This window comes from Solea senegalensis, linkage group LG1 (genome assembly GCF_019176455.1).
Source record: "Solea senegalensis isolate Sse05_10M linkage group LG1, IFAPA_SoseM_1, whole genome shotgun sequence".
Taxonomy (NCBI): domain Eukaryota; kingdom Metazoa; phylum Chordata; class Actinopteri; order Pleuronectiformes; family Soleidae; genus Solea; species Solea senegalensis.
In genome coordinates, this window is record NC_058021.1 from 8,841,102 (window position 1) to 8,862,524 (window position 21,423).

A 21,423-nucleotide genomic window follows, 5' to 3' on the forward strand; every position below is an offset into this window, starting at 1 on the left:
CAGGTTTATATAGTTAAAATTCCCTCAGGAACTCAACAAAATTGGGGACATTTGCGTAAAATATGCTCAAGTCACATTCTTACATGTAAAATCGATATTATTGTAGCTTTTACACAAAATGTAATGTTGCTTATTTAGGGACAGAAACTAAGGGTAGATGCACGCGCCGTTCTTCGCGGCCACTGTAGTTGACAGTCCCCTCTGCCAATCACTTCACTGAAATAGTATTTTATCCAATCAGAAAACGGGTTGTTTAGTCGTAGGCGGGGCTTAAATACAAACAGTTCGGCACTAACCGAGTAAGATTTGTTGAGGTGGAAGTTACAAATACGTGTTGTTTAATCGTTTGTAGCTACGAAACGACACAATTGACATTTCATTAATGACTCAAACCGTCGGGATGATGGAAGCACGTGTTTGACATGCGATAATGTTAACTAGTTAGCTATCTGTTGATGCGGCGATCTTTGTTTACATTTAGCTGCCCTTTATGTTTTAGCTAGTTAGCTAATCTACCGTAATCACACATGAGTAAAATGTCCACTACGTGTTAGACATGTTCGGCTTTATTCATCTTTAACATGAGTCACACAAGTTGTTCGAAAGACTGAACGCTAACCTCGGTAAGTTATGGCGTGTTTCATTAGCTGGGGGTCGATATGCTCTCTCAATCTCAAATTCAGTGTAAAAGAACGATGAAAGTCTTCACCGAGATGTGGACGGTGTGAGGAATCAACGTCAACCGACGGAGCAAATCCTGTAAACTGTGGGACACAAAGTTAGGTGAGCTAACTTCAACAGCACAGTATGACACCAACTGTAGACCGCTTCAATAGCACTAATACATAATTTATAGAGTAAACCTGCAGACGTCATTTGATGACAGCACAATCCTCCTCACAACTAGTGTGGGTCATGATGTCAGTTGATGTTTTTCTGCACTCTCAGTGACAGGGCTGTAAAATAAATAGTAATAATTATATCTAACTTTATTTACAGACTCAATGTCCAGATATATCCATATATATATATATATATATATATATATATATATATATATATATATATATATATATATATATATACATATATATATATAAAGATGCACACATACCTTATACAATATTACATACTGACATACGGAAGCGCATTTCATTCACTTGAAAAAAAATATTTTGGTTTGTTTTTTGGAGTAATTATTTCTGTTTTTCTGAGTAATTTTTGTTTTGTTTCTCAGAGTAATTATTTTCTGATTTACTGAATAATTTTTTTTCTGAGTTTAGAGCGCATTTGAAACAAGAAATGCATTATTGAGAGTTTGAATTATAACAACATGGACGGCTTTTTTAGTTGAATCAATTTTTACTTTGATCTGGGTTTAAGACACTGGGAGATAGTCCTGTCCTTAAGTCACATGGTACTACCTGAGGCCTTGTGGTTGTTCAGAAGGAAAGCTCATTCAGATCTGTTAGACATAGCAGTGTTTCTCCAGAATCAGTTGGACAGATATGGCACGCTCCATGGATACAAGAAGATGCATTTGAAATGCATTCAGGCTGGCTACGTGGTGACTCAAGAGATAATCAGGAGACAGCTGAAAATATGAGAGTCACTTGAAGGTTGGAGGTTCTCGCAAGAGTTCTTGATAATTCAGGAAAAAAATTACTCAGAAAAACAGGAGGGGAAAAAATTTGCACGAAAAACAGAAAGAAATTACTCAGAAAAACAGAAAAAAACATTAGACAGAAAAACAGGGAAACCAAATTAATCAGAAAAACAATTATTCAAAAAAACCAAAAACAAATTAATAACTTTTTTCTTCTTCAAATGAATGCAATATGCGTCTGTACAGACATACAATGTCTGTCCAAAATGATACAAATACATGCAGTTGTTTGTCCCAGTTTGTTCAAAAGATGGATGAGTATTCTGTGTCACTTAGCATCAGGTTATATTATAAATCAATTCCTTGACTCAGTTAACCTACACATACATTTATACCTAAAGCTCCTAAACCTGAAAAACACATAACTAGCACTTCCCCACCTTGGATACTTCAACAAGATTCTAAGAGAATCATTATATGCCCCATTAATCGTATTCATCTTTGTTTTGCTTTAACTACACCATAGATCAACAGTATACAGTGGAGTACAGTATGTTCTGAAAAGAGCTGTTTTGACTTCATATTCACTCAAGCATTCAATTTACAACAATGATGCTGAACATCATCATCACAGTCCTGGTGATGTGACCCAAGTATTTTACCTTTGTAAAAGCTAATAAAATAACATAAATACATTTCAAGAGAGACGCATCTGAGTATATTCTTTGACCTAGGATAATGTGTAGAGTTCAGAGGCAATAATTCACTCCAATGCTATAGTATTTATGTGATATTTAGGGTTTTTGTATGGTAACAGATTTTACGTTTTTCCTTTTTTTTGTTCTTTTTTTTGACTAATTTTTTAAAAAATGCATAGTTTACATTTCAGCATTTTTTTTTATTAAAACATGTTCTGCTACAACCCCCCTTACTACCTGAAAACTGGTCACATCTTAATTTATTGATTATTGATTATTACAAAGACATGGAGTCCATTTCTTTGAGGAAGAAGGCAAGCTGTGTGCGTCAGGAGAACGCCTGCCTTTCCATGCAGGATGAGCAGCTCTTCAGTGACCTTGATGCTTTGCCGTATGAATTGGCCACTTCCAAGTCTCAGGTATGACCACATCCATACACTGCTTATTTGTGTGAATAAAAATGCTGCATTCTTTAAACACTTTATTTTGTACTTTGAAGTTGTGTGTTAACCTGCAAGGAATCTTGAGTTATAGTTTGTTTCTGAAACACCTTATTATGTTTTTTTTTCCCTCTTCATGGTTGGAAAGCCATCAATTATAAATAAATTGACATTGTCTAAGTGAAAAAAACAAAAACATCCAGTCTTGTAGGACTAAGGGGCAACTGGTTGTCCACCACCCATAAGAATCTTATTGCCTGTTTTGAAGCCTGATGTCACCTACAACCAGGCTCCTATAGGGCAATACCAGCTGCAATCACAACAGTATCCATTCATATGTGCCATACATTATCATCTATTTCTTTAAGTGGGCTTATTTTCCCATAGACTTACTGTACATTCAAACAGAACACTTTTGCAACCAGTGGAGAGTGTGGTCGTTGTCCCTCCGTCTGCTCTCTTTTGTATGTATGCATGTCCTTTAGTGCTATAGTGCTTTAGAAAATAAAAGCATTACAGACACAACTTTAAAAACACATAGCATAAAAACTAACTCATGAAACATAAACCAAAGCTATTAAGGGTTTTAGAAACCAAAAGCAGGCTATTGCTTTCATTTGTTATGAATGCTACATGTAAAAAGAGATGAATCTGTACCTCTTGACTTAAGTATCAAAATATGTGCCTTGAATAGAAACTGTTTTGATTCTATATGTTGTATGTGCCTTCTTCCCAGGTCCACCTCAGGGGCTCCAGGGTTGTGGTCGAAGGCAGTGCGGCAGTCATGAGTGCACAAATTTATCACCTTGAAGAGGAACTGGAGGCTAGGACCAAAGCATTAAAGTAACGTCATGACCTATACATAGATTTCTTCACATGTCACTGTTTATGTAATTGTGAGGAGGGAATTTTCAAGCCTGTTTACATTCACTGAACACTGATTCTGTGTCAAGCTTATATAATGCTATAGTGGTCTGGGGCATAGTGCTGCTATTCATTACATCATCTATACACATTAGACTTTACTATTGTTTGAAACACTTTTACCTTTTAACTTTTGTATTTTTTAATCATTAAAACTAATGTCTGATTGAATCTGGTGACTTGACTAACATTCTAATGACCTATTCTCATCTGTGTTTCCTAGGACAGCAGAGCTATGGGCTGAATATAGCAAGGAAGAAGCAGCCAATAATGAAATTGTGGTAGCGACACTCACTGAAGAGCTGAGTGCACTCAAAGAAGAACTGGACAACAAAACAGCCATGGGAAAAAGGTGATGCCTTTATCTGGACTTAACCTCCCTATTTTCATATAGTTACTGTACATAACAGTAGAGTTTACAGTTCTAACATGGGTAATGACTTGAATTCCTTATGAAACGGATCTACATCAGGCCTTGAGCTGCTATAGCCCAGGTCTTCTTTTAAGTTTGATGTCTTCTTACTTTGTTCTCCTCTATCCTTTCAAGGGCTGAGCAACAACGGAACCAAGCACTTGAAAATGCAGAGAAACTCAAAGAAGCTTTCAAAGAGTATAAGGCCACAGTTTCTATTAAAGTCAAGAGGGTAAATTTAAGTAAAATAAATCATGTCATTATTCACCTGTGTGATTATTGTTTGAAGTGACATGAATGTTGATGACAAAATTGTGTTTTTAAGATGATGGAGAGTGAGAGCAACCTAAAAGAGAGCCTCATTGAGTGTGACCGAGAAAAAGAAGAGGTGGAGAGAAAGTGCACAGTGTTGCAGAGTGAAAAGGCAGAGCAGAGCCAAACAATCAGGTACACCCTGGTCACTGATTGTTTTTATGATTATTTCTATGTACTGTAATCAAATCTCAATAGATTGTTTTGATATATTGAACCCCATATTCTGCCACACAGTCAGCTGAAGGAGGAGGTGAGGGAGGCCAAGTGTTTGGCTGCTGAGCACTCAGACCTTCAGAACCAGCTGAAGGAGTCCAGAAAGCGGGTCTTGCTTCTGGAACGGCAGGTTGAGGAGCACAAAGCAGAGTGCAGGGAGCTGGCCTCTCTGCGCAGGGAGCTGGAAAACCTGCGAAGTCTGACCCAGAGTCAAGACCAGAGGGTGGGCCAGAGCCAGGCAGAGCTGTCAAGCCTGGAGGCCATATTGGCCCTGCTACATCTACGAGAGGTGAATGTCACTCTCGTATGATTTTGTACTCACAGTGTTTAACTCTTAACTCTTTATATGTCACTGGTTTTAGTACCATGATGAGTGTCTTGTACAAGGGATGATTTTTTACTGGTGTCATTTTACATCAGGGCACTTTAGGGCCACTCTGTTCCAAGCCCTGCATGTTGCCCCCAGTGGACTATGCAGGGACTGCACACCTGCTGAAACTACAGCCAGGTAACAATAATGTAATTTACAATGATTAGCCACAATATAAAAACCGATTACTGGTTTATTATTGTTTTGAAATGAGTGCAATAATTTAGCTAATAAATTAGAAGGCAAAACATAGATTTAGCCCAGACCTTTTTTTTTTGTGGATCTTTGCAGGTGAAGGTTACCAGCAGCTGTTGCGGGTGCTGCAGTTGATGGAGGCTGAGCGAACTAAAAGGAGCAGTCTGGTTGAGCGGCTTCAGGAGCGTCTGAGCAGAGCCCAGGAGGAGATCTCCTCCCTGCAGAGCTCTATGGCCCAGAGAACCTCCCACTACCAAAGTCTCCATACAGAGCTGCTGGACAAAGTCAGCCAAGCCACTGACACAGAGAAAGAAGTAATTTCTTTTTATCAAGCTCCAGAGATAAGTTAATGGATTTTACAAGTTGTGAGCATTTTTTCTGTCTGTGTTTCACCTCAGTTAAAGAGAAAGAGTGCACGTGTGGCAGCGCTGGAGAAGCAATTACAAGAGAAAACCTCTGCTTACAGTCAAGCTGCACTGAAAAACACTGAGCTAGAGAATCAGCTTCTGGTATAACACACACAAACACACAGATGTGTCCATATATTCTAGAGCAGTCTCTTTCTTTTACACTTTTTTTTTTCCAAATACAGGAGAAGACCAACTCTCTTCAACATTACCAGACTCTGATGACCAAAAAGCAGAGAGATTATCAGCAGTCTTTGGACAAGTGTAAAAAATCCCAATCTCAACAATGCATGGAGCAACAGCACAGAATCGAAATGGTGCCATGTTTACACTTTATTTAATTCAGATTATATTAAAAAAAACAATTGTTCCATCAGCAACCAAATCATTCATGCCAGCTATGCTTTTGAATGTAGTTTAGCACACAGATTTCTCTCTCTGACGTGCTAACAACACAGGCTATGACCAGCAATGCTTATTCTTGCGTGTCAATATTTGTTTGTAAGAGAGTTTGTATTGTCTAACAGTGATTTCTCTCTTTTGCAGTTGCAGTTGTCTGTAGAAGAAGCTCAGTCTAGGATGTTAGAAATAGAGCAGGAGGTTTGTTTATGCCAGAGGGAAAGAGACGAAGCTCAGAAATGTGCGGTCTTGCTACAGACCACTGTGGAAGAGCTTACACAAGTAAGGCCACTTCCTTTGTGCATTCAGTGTATCTGCTCACCCACTAACCCCAAATAAAGCAAAGGAACTTGTTGTAAAAAATAAACTATGAAATGAAAGTCTTTAATTTGGCTTCCTTAAACCTGCAGATACCTTTATGAAGCATTCCAGACTTATATTAAGATACAACAGTTATTTGTATTTATACTGTTATCATATATAAACCATTTCATCATGATTTAATTTCAGCAGAAGCAGGTTGAAGTGCGATACAAGGAAGAGCTGTTGCAGAGTTTCAAAGAGCAGGCAGCACAGTCTGCTTCCAAGGTTGGCCACTGACAAACACAGATAACCTTGTTTAAACTTTACAAAAACATATTCCACCATAATACATTCATTTATGTGCAAGAACCATCTGTGACATCTGCCTGTACATCAGGTGTGGGAGCTCCAGTCGTCTCTGTCGGTGTGTAGAGAAGAGCTGACCTCATACATGCAGCAGACTGAAGATGTAAAGAGGGACTATGAGAGTCAGCTGCAAAAGAACAATGACAAGGTACTGGTTTGCTTACTATGATGATCTTTGAACTTTGAGGCTTTTAAAGAGAATACACTTCAGTCTGTGTTCTTCCCTGCTCTATGGTGATCATCAATACTCTCCCCCGTCTGTCTCCCACTTTAGGTGTCCTCTTTGCAGGAGAAGCTCCACGGCACCAGTCTGGTTTGTCAGAGATCCAGTGAGGAGAATATGCAGCTGCAGCTTTCTCTCCAGCAGCAGCAGACCATGCTGAGTGAGAGCACTGCCCGCATCTCTGAACTAGAGGACAGCCAGAGTCAGCTCCAGAGACAGGTAATAATAATAATAGTAATGATTAAAGCCGCAAACGGCATTGGTGGGTCCTGACTTACTGCGACAGCTTCAAATCTCAGAATTACTATATAATCTATTTAGAAGCTGCAGATCTTCAAAAGGCACATCATGAGACTGTTGAACTCCCTGCCAACTCTGACAAAAAAAAGACTTCAGTATGACTTTACCAACCATCAGGGTGCAGAATTTCAGCTGTCCATGCTAGGAAAGACAGATTTTAAATTAATGGGGAAAAAATGAAATCAGTTATTAAAACCCAATTGTGGGAATTTGCACATTGTAAAGATATTGGAAACTTGTTCATGAACAGAACAGTTCACCCATCATGATAGCAGGAAATTAGCAGCCTGAGCAGAGAATCTCAGTAGGTTGGCAAGCATTCTTTTTCACGGACATTTCTTTGTAAACCTTAGAAATCACAGTAGATCTGCAGTTTCTTAAATACTCAGATGTAAAGTCTCTTAAATCACCATGAAATTCTTTTTCAGGAACATTAAACATGTATTGAGCAGGTATTTGCAGTCATTGTTTTCAGTACTGTTTACAGTAAGTTTTGTTTTATGATTTATCAAGTTTTTATCTTTCAAAAACCTGCGTAGTCTGTCTGCAGTTCAGTCTGAAAACAACAAGTTTGGAGTCAACTGAGCACAAATGTTACAGGAGGTTAGTTTAATTTGTTTTGCTGTTTTTGAGGAAAACTAGAGTGTTTGTTTTCATAATTTGCAGTAGATTAACGTGTACAAAAACGTCACTGTAATGCCACCATCAGGACTATTAACCCCTGTTACAGGTGATGAAGGACTCATGTGACCTAGGTGTTTGGTTTGCTAATTTTCATGTAGGAGAAGTCAAAACAGTAATGATGATTGGTGATAATGCATGTTATTTATATAGCGTAGTGCTTTATAGCAGGTCAAAAACAGAGACCGTCTGAAAACAAATATATAATAACATCACTACATTACATTTCATGCCATTTAGCAGACGCTTTTATCCAAAGCGACTTACAATGGATTTGATTACAATCAGCCAGGGGTGGAGTCGAACTTGCGACCATTGCGACCATGATGTCTTTCACACGCAGGGTACTGGTCTTAACCACTGAGCCACTCCACCCCAAATCTCAGAAACAATATTCATAATTGATGCATCTCTGAAAAGCAGTGTTTACAGGTTGGAAGCTTTTTAAATTCCTAGGGCATAGTTTAAATATTGATTTATAACCTTTTAATTATATTTGACTATCATTTTATTGGCATTACATTTAGCCATTACCGTTGCCAAAATGAGATTTATTTGGTCATGTATTTCCAAGTTGTTTAATCTAAACCATTGCATAATCCCAGTCATGCATTCTCATGGTGGTTTGAAAATTTGAAAATTTAATCAATCAGCAAGAGATTGCTGATTGATTATAAATTCTTGGAAATACACCATTGAGGCCACTTTTAGCTCTCAAAATAATTTCAAAATTCTTCATGGCATGGAAATGATTTTTGAACTAAGCTGCACAAATATGCACACAGTTTAGATAATACACTTACTCCTTCTCTCAATCAACAAGTTGTTCTCCATCCTTGGAACTGCTGCTCACGTGCTGTTTTTTGCTTTTGACTCCATTCTGCACAAAAACACTGACACTGTTGTTTGTGAGTTTGGTTTTTGCTGGAAGGTGTGGCTCAAGGCAAGGCAAGGCTAGGCAAGGGCAGCTTTATTTATATAGCACATTTCATACACAATGGCAACTCAATGTGCTTTACATAAAACAAACATTTAACAGTAAGAATTGGAATTAAATAATATACAAACATGCAATTTGAGAAAAGAAGTATTTTCATTAGAGAACAGAAAAGAACAAACATTCAGCAGCCACTTTATTACGTATACCCAACCATTTAACTGCTTGTTAACATAAGTATATCATCAGCCAATCAGACATGTAGAACTGGTGAAGACAATCTCCTGACATTCAATCTGAACATCAGAATGAGGAAGAAAGGTGATCGAAGAGAGCATGGTTGTTGGTGTCAAGTGGGCAGGTCTGAGTATTTGAGGATCTACGGTTATTTCTAAGGTTTACAAAGAAGTGTCTGTGAAAAACAATACTTGACAACCTACTGAGATTTACTTTTGGTAAATCTGCATTGTTACGTGAAGGGAAACTTCCTTAGCTTGTAATTACATCTGCTGGTTGTACTTTCTGTTCTCCACAACAAATAGAGCACAAAGATCTCCATTCAGTGAGCAATAACTGTGTGAGGACAGATAGTAATATTGAGCCTCTCTGAACATGTTGGTCTTATCTTGGCACAAAAAAAAACCTAATTGTCTAAATTGCACTTCACTGATCAAAAAGTATTTACTCCTGAGTACTATTATTATACTATTATAGACCTGAAGCATGTGCATGTGCGTTTTAGTCATGTGGAAGATAAAGTTGGAACTCAATGCTGTGTCTGTGCGTACTGTAGGTGTCAAGTCTTGAGCAGGAGCTGGAACGAGCACAGGCTTCTCTGCTGGACGAGGTGAGGAGCAGAGAACTAGACGCTCTGGAGAGAGACAAGGATCTGCAGGAGATAAACCAGCAGAACACTCAGCTGTCTGAAACCGTCACGTAAGAACACCTGCACACACAGAGACTATGGACCGTGGTCTAAACACTGAGGAACCAAGTTTGAACACAAATCCGAAACGATAAGAGTGGGACTTTTGAGACCACAAATGTGTTGATGGTGATGTTTAATTATTATTTTTTGTGGCTTTTAAACACACCATAAATATCATTGCTACTGTAACAGCATTGTTATTTAACGCCAGCTATTTTAAAATCACACTGCACATTCCAAATGTAGTAGCACGTTATCTACTATGCAATGTCACAGTTATTTAATCCCATTACTGTGAAGCTTTTGTAACAGTTTTTTTTTTTTCTGGCTGTACTTCCTGACCTGATGCATAGACAATCAAATGCCTCAAACTGTCTGTGGGGGAGTCTTATGATTACACCACATTCCATTTGTCTTCAGGCATGAAGCAGCCCTCCCCTACCCATGAATGTGAATATATAAGTGAGGATCTTGCTTCTTGGAAACTGTGAGAAACCCATGGTGTTAAGTTGCGTTGAATCATTTCAGTCTGCGTGGCTCCGGGTTGCTTTCATTTTTGTGAAGTTACAGGCTTCAGAGGAACATCATGCTACTTTTTTAAATGCACTAAAGAGGAGTTTTATTTAGCTCAATTCAGCTGTGATTAGTTTTGGAGGCTTCTGCATATTTAGAAGTTGCTCTGAGACTACGATGGGAGCCTTGCTCACATTAAGGTGGGATTACTGGGGCTGTGCTTGTCCTGCTTGTCTGTCTGTTCTTTTATTGCAGCTCATGCTTTTCTTTGGTTTCTTTTACTGTTATTTTTCTAATGTGTGAAATCTTGCTGATTATGCTTGTGTATTTAATTTTTAGCCATATAACGTCAGACATGGTCAAGTTTCGCGGGGAGCTGGTGTCTAAAGAGTCGGAGCTGCAGCGTCTGAGGAGGGATGTCTCCACTAAGGCTTCTCAGATCAAACACATGGAGGAGAGCCTGCAACAAACAAAGACCAACCTTACCAGCAAGAGTGACATTGGTATGTTTTGTAATTTTATATTTTACATCTGCAAGCTTTATTTATATATTAACATGTTTTTAACATTACACTGTGCTGAGTTTTCTCTAAATCCTCATGAGATGGTTAACACATACAAGTTACCTTTGCTTCCAGTCTTATTTATTTTTTGCCCTCTTCTCGTCCCATGCAGTCGTGGATCTGGAGGAGAAGCTTCATCGCTGCGAGGCAGACCAGCTCAACTGTGTCCAGCGGTACCAAATCCTGGAGGGGCAGCTACAGGCGGTGCGGGGAGAGTTGGCCGACACGCTGGAGCAGCTACTGCAACTTAAAGACATTCTGCAGACAACACAAACCGTTGCAGATGAGCGGCAGGCCTGTGTGGAAAAACTGACAGTTCAACTTAGGTGAGGATGTGCCCTCGTGTGTAATATCCTTGTGCACACAGGGGCATTAAGGGACGAGTCTGAGACGGAGATCATGTGCACGGGCTGTTGCTTGGATGAAATCCTTTGCTGTTTCTCTCGCAGTTTACGCCCCAAGACACGAACCCTGTCAATGAGCCTGTTGCAGGCTGAGTGCCTCTGTTAAAGACTCACACTTTACTGACTGTACATCATCTATGAAAAGAAGAACCAGCTAGTCTTTATTGTCATGTTGACATAATGGCATTTGTGTAGATTTTTACAGAAGGAACACTTTGCTGTTTAATATGTATATTTATGTAAATTTATGTTGATATTTTTTTTTACTATGAACTTGTCATTTTATTTTTTGTGACATTCTGTGGTTTGTTATGTAATGTTAAAAAACAACAAAAACAACAACTGATAAAACAAAGATAATATAATGTTTATATATACATATCAATCAATCGTGTGCAGCTACTGTACATCAAGCACTTGTCATGGATTACTTAAGAATTTTCTTCTTCAGATGTGGAACACAATTTTATTTCACTTACCATTAGTCATTGTCTATGGTGTTTAATCAGTACAGAGCACAATGAGCACACAGTGTTGTGCATAGGCATGGTCACATGTTGTAAAGGCCATAGCTGTTCAAGTAACGGCTGTCATCATGATCAAGGTTGTGTCATCAGGCCCCCTACAAGCAAAAAGCACTGACATAAGTTCACCAGCGTTCATGTAGATACAGTCTAGCTGGCAAAATAATGTCAATTACTTGTCAAACTTACGTATAAACATATAAATGTGTATTATTTGGCCGTGTAAGAATCAAACACGGTTACTTCTGCCTCACATAAATACTTCCAATATTGTCTCTTTGAATTTTCTTTCACTGAATATTCATCACAGTGTTGAATAAAAGTGTCTGTGTCTGTGTGGCTTCACAGTGAGACCCAGAGGGAGTTGCAGGAGAGAACTCACGAGGTCTTAGACATGGACAATGCACTGAAGGCAAGACAGGGGGAGCTCCAACAGAGAGCACAGCTGGTACGACTCACACACAGACATGCATCGTGATTTAATTGGCGTATATGAGTATTTTTTGCTGACTTTTTTTTCTTTTTCCTCTCCACTCTTTTACCTGGACGTTGTGCTTCTCAGCTGGGCCAACTGGACGTGGCGATCAGAGAGCACAAGCAGGAGATGGAGAGAAAGGTGGAGTCTCTGCAGCAGAGCCTTGAAAGCAGAGAGAGGGAGCTGAGAGATGCGCAGAGAGAGCTCACGGACAGAAACACGAAGGTCAGGAGCAGTCGCAGGAAAAGAAGAAACACATTTAAATTAAAAGTGTTTTAAATTAGAAATCAATATACATTTAATTTAAAAATGGTTTTAAAAAGGGGAAATTGAAATAGATTTTACAATCAATTAAGTTATTTTAAACAGAAATTTTGGCAGCAATTAGATTTGATGGTAAAATACAGACTTTGTTTTTTGACAAAGCGACTCATCTTTTGGTCCAAAACTGGTTATTAAATTTGCCTTTTTCAAGCCTTAAATCAGGAGCTATTTTCAATAAAGGTTTTATCACTAAAGCCCCTGGTTACTATCAGTTTCCATAATTAAAAAAGAAATGAGTAAACAATATGCTGATATGATGCCTTGATCAAACACAGCTAGGTAATTATTGATGTTTGCACACTATGTTTGCTTTTATTTTGTCCTCTGTCTTCATTTAACTAATATAATTAGCAGGTTTCAACTTATAAGCACTTTCAAACCAGTGCAGCCTGGTCATTGTGAGGAAAATCCAGAGAAGCATAGATTTAGTCCAGAGCAGTTTTTCAAATTAATACATTAATTATTTTCTTGCCTGAAACATGACATGTTGTAACATAGATCATTAAAACTATGAGCTTGTGCGTGTGCGTGCGTGTGTGTGCTTGTGCGTGTGTGTTGTTAGGAGTCTCAGGAGCTTAGCCAGCAGCTGCGTGTGTGTCACCAGAAACTTCACAATGTGCTACAAGAGCTTGCAGAAACTCAACTTCGCTGTGAGATTTTGTCCAGGGAGCTGGACACCACTAAGCTGCAGACCAAGGAGAAGGTACAATTAAAAGATTATATTAATCACTTGCATCTGCTGAATATGCACAGTTTTATATCACACCTTTTATGTAGTAAACGCAAGTCAGCTGTCATGATTTATTTCAAGATTTTGTTATAAAAACGCATGTGTGATGTGTATGGGAATGTTATGTCCCATTGTGAGAACTAGAGGATGAGTGCAGTAACAGAATAATCAACCTAGGGTGAAAAAGAAGAGTTCAGAGAAACTGAGTTTTACCAGTAACATTTTTTTATTTAAAGGTCTAGTGTGTAAGAGAGAAACATTGAATGGTGTGGCTCTAGAGTGCAACAAATGGAGGACTCTTTCGCTAATCCCTTCCTTTCCTAAGTTCATCAGGGAATAACAGTGTCCTTCACATACCAAAAAAGACCTTCTCTCACAATTCTGTTTTCTAGTTATTAGTAATTCTATTTATTAGTGTAGTTGCCGTCTGCTCCAAATTCCAACAAAACCAGTATACACAGGATGAAAGCTGCAAACTGGCCTGACGTGGTCAACTCAGCTTTCCATATTGGTTACTATACACACAGTGTGGGGGCAGTGCCAATCTGAGGACAGTAAACACACATGGCAGGGTCAAAAATACACTACTCGACAGCTGCAACAGGTTAATGATTAAATGTGAATATGTATACTCTGCAAAGCATTACTTTCTTCCTGTGTCTGTGTCTGTGCAGGAAGTCTGGCTGTGTGAGGTGAAGGAGGAGCTGGCTCTGAAAGAGGCTCACTGGCTGAAGGAGGAGGCGAGGCTGCAGAGCATGATCACCTCTCTGGAGCAGGAGATGGAGCTGGAGAAGGAGCAGCACAGCAAGGAGGTACCATAGTCACTAAGGCTTCACATTTGACATTTTTTATTGCCGGTGTACAGCACTTTGGGCAGCGCTGGTTGTTGTAAATTTGCTTTATAAATACATTTGACCTTGACTAAGGCTTTACATGCCATCCATCCAACACGTGCCATCCATCTCATGCACTCAAGTAAACAAAAGTAACAAATCCGGCTCAGATCTGGTATTGACATCTGTCCTGGGTGATCAGTTTGCACGAAGTACAGGTCTGGAGGCTCTCAATCTGTCCTGAATGCATCGTCATATCCAGTCACAAAAACCTCTTTCAGAAGTGGTTGAAGGACCCACGTGGCCACATTCTTGAGCCGAATGCAATTCAACCTCAGGACAAATTAGAGACTTCCTCCACAGCTGACAGCGTCTGACCACCTGTAGTTTCACAGTATGTTTCATGCTTATCAGCACTAATATGTTAATTTCTTTGCGCCACATGGACGTGCTCACACATCTCACTAGTCAGATTTGTTGAAAACATTATTATCCTCTTGACAACAGAGGTGATGTCAAACTGCAGGTGCTGTTGAGAACCTTACAGTTCTGCAAGTCGTGGTTCTTGGTTTTAGATCACATTTATTATCTCAATGATAATGTTGTGATTTGACAGCAGCACTCTAATAGAGTATCATAATGTGTCCACCATTGAATTCCTGTCAGTGAGCAGTCTGTCTTATGATGTGCTTATGGTCTTAGGGTTATGGAGCTGTGTGTCTGTTCATAAGTTTTCTGATTTCTTTTCCTCTTTTGTCTTTTTAAATGTCACCAGCACCGTGTGAGTTCCCTATTTTTACTTGATTTAGTTTCTTTACTATCACCGCATTTCTCTCAGATGATCGGATGACTGACATCTCACTTCCTTCTAGAGCTGAAACAATTACTTGATTATTAATGAATTACTAAATGAATCGTCAACTATTTTGATAATTGATTAATCGGTTTGAAGCTTTTTTCATGATTAAAACAAGATTTCTGATTGTTTCAGCTTCTGACATGTTAATATTTTCTTAATTTCTTTGCTCCCTATAACAAAGAGATATTGAACACTGAATCATTCTGGTTTGTGGCCAAAACAAGACATTCACGAACATCATCATTTGGAGGTTTAATTGATGTTGTTCTAACTTTGCTATAACAAAAGTGAATGCGGCATGTAGAGAAACAGGTTTGCCTCATCACTCTGTATTCCGTCCCTCCCTGCACAGCTGGAGTCCCTGCAGCAGACTCGAGGTCAGCTCCTCAAAGTCTCAGAGCAGATCTCCTCCACCATGCGCTCCACGCAAGAGGATCTCACCTTTAAGCTTCAGCAGAGCCAGACCCAGCTGGAGCAAACCAAAGCTCTGCTGGACCAGACTAAGAGGGAGTTGGATCGAACCCAGAACCAAGCCAGTCACCTTCAGTCACAACTGGGCCAGAGCCAGAGCCAGCTCACTCAGAGCAAAGTCCAGCAGGAGCAGAGCCAGATTCTCTACGAGCAGACCAGGACTCAGAACAAAGACCTCCATGCTCAGGTGGAGCAGCTTAGCATGCTGTTAAATCAAGCCAGAGTCCAGGTTTCCCAGTTCCAGACTCAGCTGCAGGCCTGTCACAAGTCTATAGAGACCTCCAATGAGTCCATGCTCATCAAGGTAGAAATTTGAGATTTTGGTGATATCATTATTTAGCATCTGTTGGGTCTATTGTATTATTATTTTAGTATTATTTGTATGTGCGTCCGCCGTCTGAAAATGGGCTCTGTCAAGAAACACTTTTGGACCTGACTGAGGGAGTGTATTTGGGTATACAGTGACAGCACAGAGGTGGGCAGAAGCAAGAAGCATTTATCCCATCAAGCTACTGAATGTCCCACTGTTGCTGTTGATTCCGTCTGTCTTGACATAAAACCAATCCCTTCCTGTGTGAAGTGACACAATATCAAAACACCACTATACTTAGAAACACAGGGAGAGTCATGTGCTGCTGATTAGGCTTAATTGGCATTGTGTGGTTTGAGTGCAAGAGATATGTGTTTATATTTAAGAGTTACTTGCTACAGTTTTAATCAAAGTGTTTGTTGATGTCTCCCTGCAGGAGTCCGAGGTGACACGTCTCCAGGCTAAGATCTCCAGTCTGGAGCGAGCTGCTGGCCGTCAGAATTGTTACAATCACACACCGTCTCTACCAGCTCTGCACACAGTCACACACTCTCCACAACACTCCTCGTCTTCTCACTCCCCTGCTTCCTCCCCCAAAAAGCCTCAAACAAACACCCAGTCTCTCTTACACTCTCAGTCACCTGCTGACACTTACCCTTACCTATCTGATCTATCTGAAACTCACGAGTGGCTGCAGAGCAGTAGCATCGACTCCTCCCTGGACCTTCCTCTCAGCCTGAAAGCAGTACTGAGGGAGGCGCTGAGCAAGCAGCCATGGTCATCGTCTTCCTCCTCCTGTGTCTCCCCTCTCCCGGTCAAAGTGAACCACAGTTGGCAAGGCCTCAGCTCTGTGGAGGCTACAGCGCCCTCTGACCTTTCCTTCAACCCCCTCACTTACATGGTGGACAAACAAGAAGATGGAACCCCCAAAATGGAGGCTCCATCGCTGCTGGAGGAAGGCAGTGAGCAGCTGGGTGAGTCGAGGAGGGAATCATTGTGCACTCTGGTGGGTGAGGTGGAAGAGGTGGATGTGACTTCACTCACAGGAATGCTGAGGTTTGTTAATCAGACATTAGCGATGCAGGACGATCCTTCTTTATGGACCGCCACAGGTATTTCACAGACGTGACACAGCCTCACACATTTCTCATTTTCTTGTTTTTCTTAAGCATAAATGCAAAACATTCACCAGTTGATTCTCCAAGCACTCAGTTTGTGCTCTTATATGCTTCATATCTCTATAAACTAAATTATTCCAAGATAACTGCTTCAGCCTCATAATAGTTTTGTTACTTTTTTCTTCCTGACATCAGGTTATGACAGGTTAAACCAGTAGTTGAAAAGTCATAGGTTGAGAGTCTTCCATTTGTTATATTTAATGTGGATAAATGACATTGTTTTGTTTTGTAGATGCTGTTTTATTTTCTCTGTAAATATCAATAATAGCAATAATTACAGTTGAAGAAAAGTATCATTTAATAATCTATAAAGAATTTGCACTAGAAATTCTTCAAAGTTTAGTGTGGGTTTGATCTGTTTTGTTTGTCTTTTGCCTAGCAACAAAAAAAAATACCCCAGCACTGTTGCTAGATTTGTGGGAGCTGAACACTGATTGGTGAAGACAAACATGTGACATGATCTTTTTCATTCTCAGACCCGCCCATTTAAAACCAGAGTGAAAGAACAAAAGTTATTTGAAGCGTCTTAATGTTTGACTCTTTCACTCATAGGACATCAAAGAGCCGAGATGTTATGTTACCAGGGCGATGTCCACGAGGAGCAGCAATGTTTACACTGTTTTTGAAGAAATCTGTCTCCATGGCATCTGTTGTCAAAATCAAGCTGTAATGTTGTCAGTGAAGGAAAATATCAGCAATTTGTCCAGTTCACACGACCATTGCTCGTCTTTTATTGTGACGTTGTTTCATTTGTATTTCATGTTTTTTCTTACCAATATTTATAGTAATTTGTTTTTACATATTTTTAAATAAACTAAGTGAATAAAAGGTTTTCTTCTCTTGATTATAGTGTGATTTGTTTGTCTGTCTCAGTGACAGACATATTTCTTCTTATTCTCTAGAGAAATGAAAAACCCTGCTTTCACTCTGTTCAGATGTTCCCATGCTGTTGCTGGCCATGGGGTCGTGTTTCCAGAACAACTGGCAGCTTCTTTGGATCAGGATTGGCTCATGCTCGGGTCTAATACAGACTCCAGCTGGTTAAATTAGATTTGGAGCGCCGCTCTCATGCAGTTACATAACAGGAATATTACACGTTTGGTCTGCGGGTAGTTTGAGTTTTTTCCTCCTTTTTTTTTTTATCCCCCAGATTAATATTCCAGTGCCAAATGTTTACCTGTTAAAACAAACTGACTGCTGTTTGTTTTGATCTCTTAGTGAAGATCTCAACCTTGCTGTTCCCCTTTTTATGGCTGTTGACTTTCAGGATGTTGAGAACGCTTCTTAGTGCAGAGGATGTGGTTCAGTCAGCGGTGTATCGCGTGCTGTGCTGCTGTTCTCCAGTTCCTTCATGAAACTTTCTTAGACCATGTCTCTATGTCTCCATGCTCAGCTCAGAGCCTCGGGCTATTCAATTATTTGCTTACCTTTTTTGCAATTCCTCTAATGGTGAATAAAAATGCTTAGTCTGTTGTACTTTTAAATGAACTCATCACAAACCAGGAACACCAGTAGTGCAAAGTAATGAGATAAGTACTGAAGTATTTGCACATTCAGATTTTACCACGTGATCGGAAAAAAACCAACACATTTCCTAAACAGAAATGTGATGCAAAATTTCAGTTTGTGTATTAAGTGAACAATCTTTGCCCCAATGTTTTCTCAACATTTTTTCTTCTTTTTTTTTTTAATAGATTCTAAGAAATGCTAGAACTGGACAAAACCCTTGGCTGGCTGCAGGTTTCCAGGAAGACTGATTAAAGTAAATCCTCCTTTGTTGTGAAAGTTCAACAAAGACTATCCTCTGTCTCTATATTGCTTTGTGTCTTATTTAAGACAACAATGTACTTTACTGATATTATTATTGTTGTTATAATATAAAGGCTACAGTAATTTTACAAATATCTCTCCACCTTGCTACATATAATACAGTGATATAATTGAAAGACACTATTTTGCTATGCTAATGAAATTATTTCTATTAAAGCTTCATGTCATCAGCAAAAAAATCACTATATGTATTTTAGCAGCCTTTGTGTTAAGCTGTTGTAGCTTGATAAGTTGCATACATCAGTCATATCAGGTTACTGTTGCAAAGCTTTGAACTGGGGCTGGGGCAGTGCGTGCGAGTGTTAAGACTAATACACACCAACCACACTCATACACATTTGGTCGCACTATGAGGAGCTCTCTGTCAAGCGGGTTAACCACAGCTGACATATACTGACAGTGTTAACTGAGCAAAACATTAAAACAAGGCGATCCATTCCTGGGTCTTTACTCAGCACATCAGGATGTTGACTCTGTGGGCTTTTCTGCTTTGCTGAGTGAGCGGTAGACAGCAAGACGGCACAAACAGTCAAGCGCAGCCACGTCAGGTTCATATGACTATACCTCTTAAGCTTACAGCCATCCAGCTAAACTGAAAACACAGTATGTTCCAGCTACAGCAGTAATTTAACAAACAAAATGTGTTTGTTCATGGCCTCAAGCCCACAGACAATAAAAAGTAATCTGCATCTGTGACCCTGACAGCTTCTTTTAAAGCCTCTAAAGTGACAAATGGCTTTCTATACCTGTCACCAAGGAGCTGTGCAAACCTTATCTGACCACTGACACACTCAGAGTGACTAACAATAACTACTCACATGCACTAAATAACTCCATACTTGTCTTTTCAGTGTCTGCAGCTCTGTTTAAACAGAGGGTTTTTTTTCTCCCAAAGAGATGATGCTGTGAGCGGTGGTTGCATCAAAGTACAGGTCAAACTGTCTTTCAGCTGAGTTTTCATGAATGCAGTGGGGCAGTGGGCCTGTTTTTTGACTCTGCATGATGGAAAACGTTGCTGAAAGATCATTGTTATCTCCTCCCGCAGCACTGCACAATCACCAAGCAGCAGCTTGGTCATTAAACCAAACCTTTGGACAGAACGGGTGGGAGTGTATCCTAGTTACCAATTTTATGGCATTTTGTGATTTACTTCTGTGCCTTGAGCAGTTTTTGCATTAAGTTACAGTAAATATAGCAGGACCTGGTTCTTAATGTCTCAAATACATGTGAGTAGAGTTGTTATGAGACCCAAGTAAATGGACCCATGGGTCCCATGTTAAACTGAAGCAAATTAGTAGCATTGGGTCTGCTTAGGTGGTTTTCAACCATGGTTTAGTCTTCTGTAAATAGCTAATCATGAGGTGTTCTCACAAAATACTCATTGGTATAAATTGTTCTTAGTAGGGTCTAACCTTGTTATTTTTATTTGATGTTTATTGAGATCAAAACATCTTTCAAATGCTATAAATGTTATAAAGTAGCCTCTCTTTGATGTCCTTTCTTGCAAAGCCTTAGCTTGACAACAGATCGGCTTTAAAGTTTCACTTAGCAGCCAGTTAGGGAAACAGCTAGCCTGCTGCTGTTGGAAGGTAACTACCTCGACCAACCAGCACAAAAGAAAGCTCACATGTGTAACACACACAAAAACAGAAGAGTTAAAACCGACGTGTTTTGGTTTTACAAGGTATGTGAAATGTTTCCCTCTGCTGCTTCCAATTTTGTTATGCTAACTTACTAGTTTTGGATTCCAGCTTCAGAACATTGTGGGACAGGACAAATAATGTTGTAATAGAAAGGAAGTTACTTTGCAGCACAAACATATTTTCATACTGAAGCGAGAATTTTATTGGGTAAAATGTAAATAAGCTAAAATCTAAAATGGTATAACTGTTTTCCACAATTCTGCTTTTGTTTCCCTCAGTGGACATCACGGCTCACGGTGTATTTTAAGCTTCTAATCCGCTTTGTGCTGGTTGTATAGTCACTGAGGATGTGCATCAGTCAGCCATTATCTGTGTGTGGCACAATGAGGCTCCAGCAGCCACCAGCTCGACTGGCATGTCACATCCTGTTTTAATGATAAGACTCGTCGACCTCCACCGTCTGACACCAGTGTCTGTCCTACTGTCCACACATAAAATACTGGATGACAATATTGCTTTAGTGTGGATAGCAACAAAATAAGGAACATTTTAATGAAATAAAATGTACCAACATGCGTCCTGAAACTGTGTGAGCTAAATGGAACTCAGTCATCTTTAATTTACTTCATACATATGTGATTTTCCTATTGGCACTGTCAAAAAACACCTGTTTTGCAAAGGTATGTGTGTAAAGTGCATGATGTGTATGATGAACCCCAGGATCCAGATGTTTCCCCCTTTATCACTGTGCTCCTTCAGTCCAGTGTGTTCCTATGTAACAAAGATCACATAAAGCAGGAACACACACACACACATCTTGTTACATGTTTGTTTGTTTTTTTGTGCCGTGACGCATGACCACTCCATGACCAGCCACTGAAGTCATCACTTGTGTTTAGTCAAGGTTTTGTGTCTTACAATTGTGTTACAAAACTGTCATGAGGAAACATGTGAGAATAAGTCATCCTAATCCACTTTTACACAGACTCAGCAAACTGCATCATTTATTTTTTTTGCACCCATTAGATTAAACTTGTTAATTACTTTAA

The 21,423-nt window shown here is 39.5% G+C and overlaps 1 protein-coding gene across 4 annotated transcripts; it reads left to right on the top strand.

Moving 5' to 3' along the window:
• The first annotated feature begins 270 nt into the window (after positions 1–270).
• ccdc18 (coiled-coil domain containing 18) lies at positions 271–18,674 on the top strand. 4 transcript variants are annotated; one of them, XM_044041654.1, is made up of 25 exons: positions 271–783; positions 2,590–2,723; positions 3,481–3,587; positions 3,892–4,020; positions 4,216–4,312; positions 4,406–4,527; positions 4,630–4,897; positions 5,029–5,116; positions 5,270–5,487; positions 5,572–5,682; positions 5,766–5,897; positions 6,127–6,261; positions 6,490–6,567; positions 6,680–6,796; positions 6,923–7,090; positions 9,583–9,725; positions 10,570–10,733; positions 10,906–11,119; positions 12,070–12,169; positions 12,284–12,421; positions 13,083–13,223; positions 13,925–14,062; positions 15,295–15,717; positions 16,160–16,697; positions 18,596–18,674. In XM_044041654.1, the coding sequence occupies exons 2-25, from the start codon at positions 2,592–2,594 to the stop codon at positions 18,610–18,612; spliced, it is 3,918 nt and encodes a 1,305-aa protein (XP_043897589.1). In that variant the 5' UTR covers positions 271–783; positions 2,590–2,591; the 3' UTR covers positions 18,613–18,674. The 4 variants fall into 4 exon arrangements, with proteins under 4 accessions (XP_043897589.1, XP_043897580.1, XP_043897561.1 ...); XM_044041645.1 differs by lacking the exon at positions 18,596–18,674 and adding an exon at positions 17,454–17,745; XM_044041626.1 differs by lacking the exon at positions 18,596–18,674 and having other exon boundaries at positions 16,160–17,522.
• Positions 18,675–21,423: the final 2,749 nt, after the last annotated feature.

What these genes read in the sequence shown, in the direction of transcription:
- ccdc18 (XM_044041626.1), top strand. Translation starts at nt 2,592, where the DNA reads ATGGAGTCCATTTCTTTGAGGAAGAAGGCAAGCTGTGTGCGTCAGGAG. An exon ending in CCACTGACACAGAGAAAGAA is followed by an intron (nt 5,488 to 5,571) that starts GTAATTTCTTTT and finishes GTTTCACCTCAG; the next exon opens with TTAAAGAGAAAGAGTGCACG. An exon ending in AGGAGCAGCACAGCAAGGAG is followed by an intron (nt 14,063 to 15,294) that starts GTACCATAGTCA and finishes CTCCCTGCACAG; the next exon opens with CTGGAGTCCCTGCAGCAGAC.